Source organism: Macaca thibetana, chromosome 4 (assembly GCF_024542745.1).
Source record: "Macaca thibetana thibetana isolate TM-01 chromosome 4, ASM2454274v1, whole genome shotgun sequence".
Lineage (NCBI taxonomy): Eukaryota > Metazoa > Chordata > Mammalia > Primates > Cercopithecidae > Macaca > Macaca thibetana.
In genome coordinates this window covers 55,076,640-55,088,980 of record NC_065581.1, presented here as the reverse complement: position 1 = coordinate 55,088,980, position 12,341 = coordinate 55,076,640, and the positions used below count along the sequence as shown (strand labels likewise).

Genomic DNA, 12,341 nt, shown 5'->3' with positions numbered 1-12,341 from the left:
CTGAAACAACGATTAAGGAGGCATCACACAAGATAGCTTGTCTACATAGCTTAGAACTGAAAGGTGTTTCAAAGATCAGTAAGGAGAAGATAACGATTTGATTGTAGGTGAGGTTGCTTTGTGTAGGCTCAATAAAATTCAGTCATTAAAGACATGTTCAATGGGAATGAAGTTATTTACCATAATATGCAATATGAGAAGACTGAGAGTTTTAGATGGAAAAGAAAACTTTGTAGCATTTCATTTGGATTACAGTGAGACATTACGAGATGTTTTAGTCAGAATAAAATTGAGAAGACACTGGGAAAGTGGTCTCATAACCACACTGTCTTTCAGAGTACAGCCTATTTATAAAATTACTCTTGAAATGCCACCACCAAATTTTGAACTTCTTTCTTGCCGTTGCATAGATTAATATATTTTACTTTAAAAATTGATCAATCTAATTTCTACAATTCTCACATAAATATAAAATAACCTTAATTGAATTATAGGCGACCTTACTTCTCTTCCTGCTTAATCTTTGCTATTTGCAATTCTATTCAAAACCATCTCCCCAAGCCATAATACGCCTTGGATTTGCTCTCTTCCCTTGATTATGCCACATGTAGAATTATTTCAATAATATATTTTCCTTGCCCTTAGAACAGATTATTAAGGACATAGTCACAAGAAGTGAGAGACAGGAAATGATCATTTTTTCCCAGAATGCTGAGTTAGCCTTTTACTGGACTTTAAAATAATGACTAAACAGTGGCAAGGTTTAGATCGTTTTTCATTTGTATCACAATCTCTCCTACAAAGGGGATTCTAGCATTTAAAACACTGCATATTCTTATTTTCAGTTTCATTTACCAAAAGAATTAAATGAATTTTTTAAATTGCCTTACCCAGTAAGTTTGACTGCATGTGTCTGAAGCTTTCGATATTTTTCTGACTCTTTGTTTGTGCTGGTAACATGCCTGTATATCCCTGTCTTATAATGGAAGAAATCCTCACGGACTTGCATTATGGCTAAAATAAAATCCAACAGAACAAATGGCACAGTATTAAAATACCGTCTTTAAAAACCACCAGAAAATTTCACGGAACAACCAATGGGTAAATTGCAAGGAGCTGAATCTAAGAAGGGGCTGTGCAATTCAGCCTAATTTTCTTTCCTACTTAATTTAATTAGTTGCAGTATTTTTTGTCATCCTATAAAAACAACTTTTAGCTCTTTAGAATATTAAGTACACATTATGCTTTTAAAACACCATCTAGTCTTAATCAACAGATACACTACTACCAAAAAGTAAGCCCTTGCGACAAAAGTACACTATACCTGCTCAGTGATTACTATTTCTCCGTTAACCTTGTGCTTTACCACAAGCCTCTTAAAACCCCAATTAGGCTAGCAGAGCCTAGCAAACTGGGCTTAAAGCAATTGTCGTTAATCCTCATAAGTAAATACAAACATTTCTTTTGTGAGTTGGAATAAAAAAGCAAACTCCTGCCAAAATAAAACTTTGACAGATTTCATCCTCCCAGCTCTGGAGAGATAAGCAATGTTATACACTTTCAAAAGTAGAGCTCATACTTTAGAAAGCTCTCCTTCATTCCCTCACCTAGATTATTTCATCTCTCTATTGTGTGCTGCTTTGTTGAAGGGCTTTGGCAATTCGGGGTGAAGACTTTAAACTTCTCTTGTAGAAGATATGAATTTAAAAAGTTTTAATTGAGATTACATATGTATAGCTTGACAACTGTGTACAATACTTGTCTTAATTTGACAAGCATTTTAAATAAAACAGGAAGTAAGGTAACTAGTGTTTGACAGATCCTTTTAAAAAGCTTATACTCCAAAGTTAAATATAACTTTTCAATGTTCCTGTTTTTGTTTCATTTTTTAACGTTCCATGCCTTTTCTGATGCTGTACAAATAGTCGCAAAAGAGGTTAAAACTTCTTTATCTACTCTAAAACACATTCCTATAGGGTTTTAAGAATGAACGTAACTGTACTCTATGGAGATCTCTGCTTTTGTTCTCTATCCATCACCTATACTTACTTTTAATCCTACAGATTTTAGAAGAATGTACACAAAGTTATTCATTCAGGGTTCTGTTGGCTTTTATGCTCTTTCGTACTGAGACAGGGGAAATGCTGTATGCCAGACCAGGCAATAACAAGCAGGCAATCATGTAACATTTATAGCAAGAAGAGTCAACCAGCATTCTATCCCTTTATAAAAATGTGAAGATATTGCTACTAGCTTTTCTTTTCTGTAGAACCATTGACTCTTCTAGGTCTTATGATTCAACTTTCCTCTAAGCATCATGAATAAAATATACTCATTATTCCTGAAAAACACTGCCAACTAAAGAAAAAGGATGAGAAGCCATCCTAATTACCTGAAAGGTGGCTTCTTTCTGAAGTTTCTGATACCAAACAGGCTTGATAAATTCATGAATATATAACTATGTAAGTTATGATCATGCAATTTTACTTTTGGAAAACTACAGCAAACTCATGATACAGAATTATAACACGGATGAGAGGCTTGGTTGTTGCTCATCTCTTGCTCCTGGCTTAGGCTGGCGGGAAGCAGGTTCTCAAGAAACCTTTGTTAAAAGAATGTTGAATAACTTGCATTTTTGTTTTATTGCTTTGAAATGTTACGCCTTTATTTTTGATTCATTCTGTGAAAATTATGAGCATTTCAGTAATAGCCATAAAATAAACCTAAAGTATTTAAATTTTCTCAATTTTAAATAATTACAATTCAAAATTGTTTGACTGATTAAAAAAAGAGGGAGAGAGAGAGGGGAAAAAGGAAAAAAAAACACTTGAAACAATAATACACTGACTTGAAGATTCTGAAAGGTTAAGTAAATTGCCCAAAGTTATTTAAATAGCAAATGCCAAATTTGGAATATTTTAGCGTAACCTTGACTCTAAATGCCTGTGATCTTTTAAATTTGTCACACAAGCACCACTTAATGGAGCATGCATTGAAATTAGAGATTAATTCCCTCATTCTTCAAATGACCAACAAATTACACAGCTGTAAGGGGGAACAGAAAATTTCTCTTCATTTGTTTCAGGTTTTGGGTAATGTCCCATAATTTTTAAAAATTAAATTTAGGACATGTTTATGTAGGCTGTGGTTTCTCAATAAATGCTAAGTGGTAATAATGATCAATAAAAATTCATCCAACACAATTATAAAATCCATGATTCCTGCCTATATATATTTAACCAATACTAAGTAGATCAGTATTCAGAAAAATTAAAATTGGCAACGGTTCCTTAAGTATGTACCAAATGTTTTACATTTAATTTTGGCCTATTTTTTATTCCACTGCATTGATAATATATTCCAGACCCTTCAGTATTCACAACCTAAATTTTCATTTTAGGCTTCGTTGGATTGATTCTTCCATGCACTTCAAGCCAATGTTTACACAGGGAATACACTCTGTGAATTTACCCTTATTCAGGCCATTGATGCAAAATAAAAATTCAACAGGCAAGCAGAATAAATTATTACAAGAGATGAGATAAATCAAAGGCAATGTACAAGTAACTATATGATTTCATTATTTACTGTTACTCTAAATAAAACATTTACAAAATTGATCAAAATTGAAAACCTTTTGTAAAATGCAAAATTACACTGGTTTACTCGATTTATTTTGAGTTAATAGAAGGAAAATATTAATCCTCAATTTTTTCAATCCACGACCTAATCCACTTAAACTGAAGATAAGAAAACTGTATGTATGATTCTTAAATATAACTGAATAAATAAAGTAAGCTTCATTACAAATTAGTCAGTTGGCATTTCATGTTGGACTTTCTGTTGGTCCATGATCATTTTGGAAAAACTTCGGAGTCATTCATCAAATGCGTCATTAATATTTAAGAGTTCAATTTATAAATGAGTCTATCTTCTGAAAATAAAATGGCAGCTAATTAAGATATAGGTAAGCATACTTCTCATAACTGCACTCATTTTAGAACTGTTGAAGCCTTTTGGATACTCTTTAAGTAAAAGTTTTCTTTCTTTTATTAAACTCCTATTACATGAGCTCAATGTAATGTTGTTTATTAAAGGAATGAATAAGAAAAAAACGTATTTCATCCAAGCTCACCTTGAACTGGTCCGTTTTGCATGATTTCTTTCATTATTTCAGTTTCCTGGATGGAAAAACATGAATGAGCAATATCATTGTTATCAGAGCATACTAAACCTATTGACTGGTGTACAATGTTAAGTGTTTGCAATTTACTCTCAATCGTACTTTGGCAAACTCACGTATATTACACTACATTAATGAAATTGTTAAAGATGAGATGCACCCATTTGTTTTAATGACACTTATCACTCAACAGTAAATTTGGAATGGAGAGAAAATACAATAGCCTTTCATGATTATAAAGAAAAAACTAAACAAGGTAAGTTAAAACAGTATTTAATTAGTGGAGATTAATAGTACCTCTAATTTTTTTCTCACAAGAGCTATCCCAAATGATTGTTTAGTTAGATGTCTCAGTAACCTTAGTACAAATATTTCTATGATGTCTCCTAATGTATAATGCAGCCCTCTGTAGGGAGGCAGGGCACTATTTCATCCATTTTTCTGTGCCTTTGAGCACAAAGTACATGCCAGAAACTATGACAGGAACAAATATTGACCCTGAACCTATACTCAAGTTATTTACATTTTGGTTGAATGACACTACTAATTTCATTATTATATAATAAGATCCATTGTAGAGACAAGCACAAAGTGTTATTGTTGCAAACATAAAAGGGAAATTAATTGTGCATGGAAATCAAGGAAAATTTCACAGATATGAAGTTTTTACCTGACATTTGTTTGGCATTCTAGATGGAAAGACTTGATAACCATTTGCATCAGAGGAATTATCACCTAGCTAAGTGGAAAAGTATAACAGAGCATGGTGTACCTGGGAAACAGAGACTAGTTTTATATATTAGGAGCATTATGGCTGGGTAGAGTGGCGGATGCTGGCAGGACATGAGTGTATAAAAGTAGTACGTCAAAACCAACTCATGAAAGGCCAGTGTGCTATGGTTAGAACACTGAATTGTACTCTGGAGATAATTAGGAGGACTGGAGATTCACAGATTCTGAAAACGAGCAGGCTTGGGGAACACTGATATGATGAAGTAAATTTGCCTAGGCTTTTAACAGACAAACTAGAATCCAAGGGAGTCTTTTTTATATCAGACCCATGTCCTCTTAAATTATTTTGTTGAGTGAGGCAAAGGATTGATAAAATGAGCTAATAACACAAAAAAGTCAGTAAAGCAGTGTTTAACTTAGCTTTTAATTGTCAAGTTCAAATATATTTATATACAGATATTATGAAACATAATTTTAAAACCCTATTTCCTTAGACTTTTTTAAATTTCAGCCAATTCTTTACCCTGCTAATATTACAAAGATAAGACATCATACCCAAATCGAAAGTCCTTAAAAGTATTAAAAATTATACTTGAAAATATAACATTTATTTTAGAATATGATAGTTTTAAGTAGTTTTTAAATTGTTTTAGCTACAGCAGAGCTATATACGTTTGAGAAAGTCAACTATTCTTGATTCTTGACATTTATACTTACACTGGAAGAGACTCTGTATGGAGGAGAACATTGGTAGATCCTGTTAGATTTTTCTATGTTGTTGGGACATGGCTTTGTGGCATGCCGTTTTCCTCGCCCATCAGACCTGCTTGCCATGGCACATCCATTGTTGGCATTTTGGTCTTTGAAAAGTGGATAGCATGCATGGGATACCAGTCTATAAGGAATAAGCAAAGAAGCAAAGGTAATATTTAGGAGAATGTTATAATATCCTGTTTATATTTAATCTTACTGAATTAAACATTCATAAATTATTCTGGTTACTTACATGCATAATTTCCAAAATACTGACTGGCTCCAACACAGAAGCTCAGTGACATTATACTCTTCCCTACCCTCCTCTTATTTCTTCATTATAATTTTAAAAATCTTGTTTGATCAATTTTTAATAAATAATTCTATCTGTAGTATAGAATTTCCTGAAGATAAAAAGTGGTTGTCAATATTAAGTATGTGGTAATATTAATAGGGAAAGGACCCCATTCAACCTGTATATATAATTATAATTTGGAAGAGCTAAATTTAATATAAACAAGACATTGAATCTGACTACTCCCAGATGGAATATTAAAATTATGTAAGCTGTAGCTTTAAAGCTTTTATTTTGTTTTGTTTTTGTATTTTTATAATTTTATTAAGTTATAGATATGTTCACATAATACAAACTATTATATATCTGTAGCTTGTGGTACTTTGGGGGAAAATAGTATAATATTAATATAATATTAGAAGTTAATAAAGTAGAAAACTATCAGACATGTATTATCTAAAAGAGAAAATGATTTTGATTTCTATTTTGAAACTAAACATAGCAAAGCACAAATTATTTGGCACCAATTCAAACATGATAATATTGAATAAAAAGGTAAATTGTAAGGGAAATAAAATCATGGTAATGGCATTGTAGATACTCTATGCTGAAATGACCATAGAAGTATCCACTAGGATTGGTTCATGAAAATGTAATAGTTTCCAACACAGTATGAGAAACTGAGGACAGAACATGACAAAACCAAAACCATTGAAAACACTCAAACAACCTAAAAAATATTGCATTAAATGCATTACATTTGTATTAAATGATGAGTGCTGTGGACTGAATGGTGTCACATTAAAATTCATATGTTGAAGCACTTATACCCAATGTAATGATATTTGGAGGTAGGCCTTCGGGAGATAATTAACTTTAAAGGATGTTATGAGGGTAGGGCCATCATAGATGTGATTAGTGACCTTATAAGAAAAGGAAGAAACCAGAGCTCTCTTTCATCATGTGAGGACACTGTGAGAAGGTGTCCATCTGAAAGCCAGAAAGAGAGCCCTCACCAAGAACCAGATCAGCCTGGTCCTGGATTTTGCAGCCTCCAAAACATCAGTGTTTGCTGTTGAAGCCCCTCAGTCTACGGAATTTTGTTACAGCATCCCAAGCAGTCCAATACAATGAGATTTAGTTGGGTCTCAATGATAATTTACATTTTCAAGCTATTAAAGGGCTGTTATTTTTTTATCATAATACAGCACTAGTACACAAGGAAAGTATCAGCCCAAGTTGGCTATTCAAAGTACCACATTTTAGGCAAAACATATGAAAAAATTTAAAGCAATTTATTGCAACCCATCAAAATCTGACATCCACTATTTTCTATAGCATCTAACTGGTCCTATAGCAGACCCAGAGCACTGAGTGGATGATGAAGAGCAGGTGAGCAGTACATATAGACACCACTGTTTATCAGCTGCAGCTTCCTTAGCTGAATAACTCAGCTTTTTAGTAGATCAGCTCTTAGAGCGGACACAAGGATGTTATATGGGTATCAGCCTACCTGAAAGTGAGGAAATGCAGCCTCCCATTTTTCATCAAATGGAGTGGAGACAATGAACCATACTGATGAGTTGAAACAACTGTAGATTATTTCCTTATATTATTATTCTTATTTTTAGCCTAATTTTACCTGATATTATCTATTCCTCAATCTGTTAACTGAAAAGCACAGCAGAGAGATCAGCAATCGTGATTACTTTATTCTGTCTCTGGGGACTCACTTGGCTCAGAGCAACAAGAAAAAAATATTTACTTGAGTCTTCAAAACTAAAATTCATATTAATTTAGCTAGAAACGTATACATTCCTCAAGTGTTTCTAATAGCTTCTAATCTCAATACATAACAAATATAGTATATATTTAAATGTAGCGTAATATTTATATTCATGTAGCTGTAGTATATATATTTTTAAGTACTTTTTTGTAAAAATCTTGGGATTATTTTCCTTGTTCTAACACAATGAACCACTCATAAAAATCCTAGAAACACATGTTGAGCAGCTATTTACCCACGTTTTCTCAGGTACCACCAAGCCCTATCGATGCTTCCACTATTGCACCCATGACGGTTCTTGGCACAGCAAGAGATCAAATTCTGTGGGGATAGATTGGCCGTGTATCGACCCTTAGACTGAATTGCTATTCGGTCAGCAGCCACACCTGTTTCAAATAGAATATCAATTAATATTCAAATGGTACACGGTATTTCTAATAAGATACATAACCTTTTTGTTTGAACTCTAACGTAGTCTTTAAAACTGTGTGTAATTTATAATTAAAGCCAAAGAGCATTAATATATTTATGTATTCCAGCCAGTTGAACTGTGTCATACTTTCAGTCATAATTTTTGTCCTATTTTGATATTACTCAATTGTCCTATTGACTTCAAAGATTTTTCCAGTTTCTCGTTCCTTTGATGTTCTATATATTCCTGAACACTCCTCATTAGGGAATCTGTCAAGTGAAACTCTTGGAGGGCAAGAGCCATATGTTCCTTATATTTCTATTTCCTGTACCTAAAACAGTATCTTGCATATAGTCATGGAAAAATACATATTTTCTAAATGAATTTAACTAAACTGGGGCAATTGAGAAAACTAACCATAGCAATATTCGTTGGAAATTCATCCACAGTCATCTGATATATTGGAGTAAAACTGAATCCTTTGTTTTTAAACTGGTATCTAGTTTAACTACCCAGGAGGCCATACTTAAGCTAATCCAGACTAACATGAATCAATCTTATACAGTATCTAAAGGCTACATAGCACACTTTTGTGTTCATAATATAAATGAAAATTATTATCTTAATCTTGTTTTAGCAGACATGGAATTCAGCTTGATTATACATATATATAAAATGAAATGAATATATTTATTCAGTTACAATTACTAACTGTTGTAACTACCATTAACTAATACCATTAGTTACATATAATATAGTTCATTATATATAGCTATATATGTAATTATGTATATACAATCTAATAGCTATATATGTAACTGATGATATGTAATGCTATATACAACTAATAATATAGTTATGACTACCGTATTATTAACTAATATCATTAGTTATATATATATATATACACACACACAGTTTTTATTATTAAAACTTCTATTCATTTGTTATATGATTCCCTAGAATTGTAATTGTTATTGGTTCATTCCTTTCCTCAACACATTTATTAAACACCTACTAACTGACAGGCACTGTAGCACTGGAAATTACAATGATGAACAAGAAACAAGGGAGACATAGTTCTGCCCTCTTAGAATAACAGACCAGGGAAACTAATCAACCAGTAGCAAAATCCTACAGATGCCATCATTTTGATCATGGTGCCAAAATAAACTAATGTGGTGATCAGATTATGAAAAAATTGGGGTGGTACCATTTTAGTACAGACTTTTTCGTTGAAAATCTGGTACAGTCTTGTTGAATATCTGGTACAGTCTTGTTCAGTCTTGTACTAAGTGAGTTTCTTACTCACTTTTAATTAAAGGAACAAAATAATAACCTTTCTTCTATTCGTTCACTTTTCTTAGTGAAAGTTTTAGCTTTTTTTCTCATCAAAATTGTCAGTGTCCTGAAATCCCTCAAGGTGCTAATTAAAAATTTTTCTAAAATAATTCATTTAATTCATTTACATATCTATCTTTGTATACACATGGTTTTAATGTAACTACGGCATATTACAATGCTGTAGGGCAATTGCTGGCATTCTTTAGATGCTCAATATGTGTTAAATCTATAACCTCCAACTCTCTACTAAATTCCAATCTACTATTGCAAATAGTAGGATATATTTCATAGGAGCAAATGGCATTATACGACTTCTGATAGTCTCAAGAAAATAATTCCCTATTTCATTAAAGAAAGGAGAAATTCTTTGATGCTTTGACATTCAGCACAGGGGTTTAGAATGAAATTGAAATTTTTAAAAATGGTGTAACTGTGTTTTCATTCAGAAAATACTTTTATAGTGTAGAGAAAACAGTAATCCAGAAGTTAGAAGCCTGGTCTCTAGGATTATTTCTGATATTTCTCATCTTTTGGCTTCAGATAAGCCACTTTACCTATTTGGGCCTCCATTATAATACTAGAGGCTTGAAAAAGGTGACCTTTAAAATCTCTTCCAACCTCATGAATCTGTAGATTTCAAATAAAAGATAAGTGTTTTAAATCATCATGTTATTCAATATGTTGCTCTTATACCGACATTTCTGAATCTCAATGATGGTGTAGCCAAAATTCACTTGAAATATTTAGAAAAGGTCAGAAGATTTAAGAATGACTCAGTTCAACCAATTGTTTTCCACTCTCTTCTTAAAAACTCTCACTGGACGGTACCTCTGAGACACACTCTATTCTTTCCCTTGCTTATTTTATTCCGTCTTCAAATGTATGTGAAACATATCACTCCCACTGCTCCAAACACCTGTATCTCTTCGGCTTCTGAAAAATAGCTTGAATCTGATTGGATTACACAACTTTTAAAAATATATGTGCCTATTTTTAGGAGTCTTATTCATTCCATTTTATAGCTTTTAGTTTCTCTGAGAGATAATCTATTTTAGTAACTAATACTTCTCGACACAATTTCTTAGATCTTTACAATAATTTAGTTCATTTTTTTTCTTTATTTAACACAAAAAAATTGCCCTAATTTATCATACTGAATTCACAGGATACAAAACTATGTCCTTTGGAATCACAAAAGGAAACCTGTCTCTGGTGTTCCGTGTATTAGGTAGGGGAACAATCCTGACTTGGCGCAGTGCAGAGGCTATCTGTGGGACTGAGACCTGGGAACACCAAAATATATCCTCCACTCTAGCGAGTTGCTTTCAGTATTTCACCATGAATGTTTTTCCTTACACATCTTCAGAAATACTGGCATAATGTAAATTGTAAGCAAAATTCTTATAGATCACCCACTAGGTGTAACACATTAACCACATGAACACAAAATGGCAAACGGTTTATTACATTAAACCTTTCTCCACCCATTTGAAAGAACCTTAATCTTCTTTTTATTATCTGGCCTTAGCTATCAATAGACAAACAAATTTTAGCTCAGAAAGGTCTCCATGTGGGTCCCTGACACATCAAGTACAGCATAAGATAGCCAGAGAGGGAGTGTGGACAGCAATGAATTAACAAATGTAGCCACTTGGGGTGAGCTTGGCTACCATTATGATTCTAACAAAGGCATTTCTGGAGTTGTCTGATTGATATCCTGGAGCAATGATACTTAGACACAGACGTCAGCATTTCTCTGTCCCAGGCTATGCTGCCTTTCATAGCTGGCTTCTCGAAGAGCCTATGTACTTGTTCACAATCCTTCAATGGCTTTAAACTGCCTTTGAACACTGTTGAAATTACCTGCAAACCCTAGAGCATGGTTTTGTGAAGATAATTGAATGACAGCCAATCATCATCATGTTAGGTTTCATTTAATTGCTAAAATATATTCAACATTCCTTTGAGGATAATTTTGGAGACCTAATTTGAGGGTTAGCCTGTAACTAATTTATTGGATTTGTGAATTTAGATGAAAGTAACTATAAAAGAGTCATTGCTTATACTTTTTGAGTAACAGTAGACTTAATTTGGAAGCTATTCTTATTAAAAGATCACTTACATTACTTTTGAGTCAGAACCTGTGTATTTGCTTATATTTATTTAAAATGAAATAAAATCCATTTGATCCATTATTATTTAGGTTTAAAGTCTTACTTTACATCGAATTAGATTAATAACTGTTTTTGCAAATCGTATAAAGAGTAAAGAATATGAGGATTATGTGGGTGTGTCTACATGTATATTAGAATTATAAATAATATATGAATAAAGAAGAACCTTAATCCTTTCTTTATTATCTGGCCTTAACTCCAAATAGACAAACACATTTTAGCAACTTTATTTTGTCACTCTTTTGATTCACTCTCTATTTAAAATTGCACCCTAAAAATAAAAAACAACTTTTAGACTAAAAATGGGTTTTTAATATAATCTTTAGGTTATATTCTTCAGTCACAATTAGATTTTATTTGATCATATGCTAATATTTAAATATTCTAATTGTTAAAATCGTTTAATTATTCTCTCAGTCTCTAGAGCCAAAAGGAGTAGTTTATAAGAAAGGAATTAAAATGACTTTATTACTTGCAGTGGAAAATGCCCAGGATGCAGCACAATTTTTTTGATCCAATGGGTCATGAGTCCATCCAGGCCATTTATAAGAAGCAACAAAAAACTCTGGAAGGTCAGTTGTTGCAGGTAAAGGAGCCTAAAGAGGAAGAAGAGGTACACTTATGAGATTTTCTCAAATATGTCTCAATAGGAAAATGTCATG

General features: G+C 32.6%; 1 protein-coding gene across 7 annotated transcripts in view; it reads right to left on the bottom strand.

Moving 5' to 3' along the window:
* The window catches only part of TINAG (tubulointerstitial nephritis antigen), an 85,538-nt gene that overhangs the window by 37,968 nt on the left and 35,229 nt on the right, over positions 1-12,341 (bottom strand). For 5 of the 7 annotated variants that reach the window (XM_050789565.1, XM_050789566.1, XM_050789567.1 and 2 more), the window contains 6 exons: positions 12,152-12,275; positions 7,989-8,135; positions 7,477-7,555; positions 5,633-5,810; positions 4,136-4,181; positions 891-1,014 (listed from right to left, as the gene is read on the bottom strand). In XM_050789565.1, the coding sequence (XP_050645522.1) occupies positions 891-1,014; positions 4,136-4,181; positions 5,633-5,810; positions 7,477-7,555; positions 7,989-8,135; positions 12,152-12,275 (698 nt within the window). Of the gene's footprint in view, positions 1-890; positions 1,015-4,135; positions 4,182-5,632; positions 5,811-7,476; positions 7,556-7,984; positions 8,136-12,151; positions 12,276-12,341 lie in introns of all 7 variants that reach the window. The other 2 variants (XM_050789563.1, XM_050789564.1) reach the window with 1 other exon arrangement.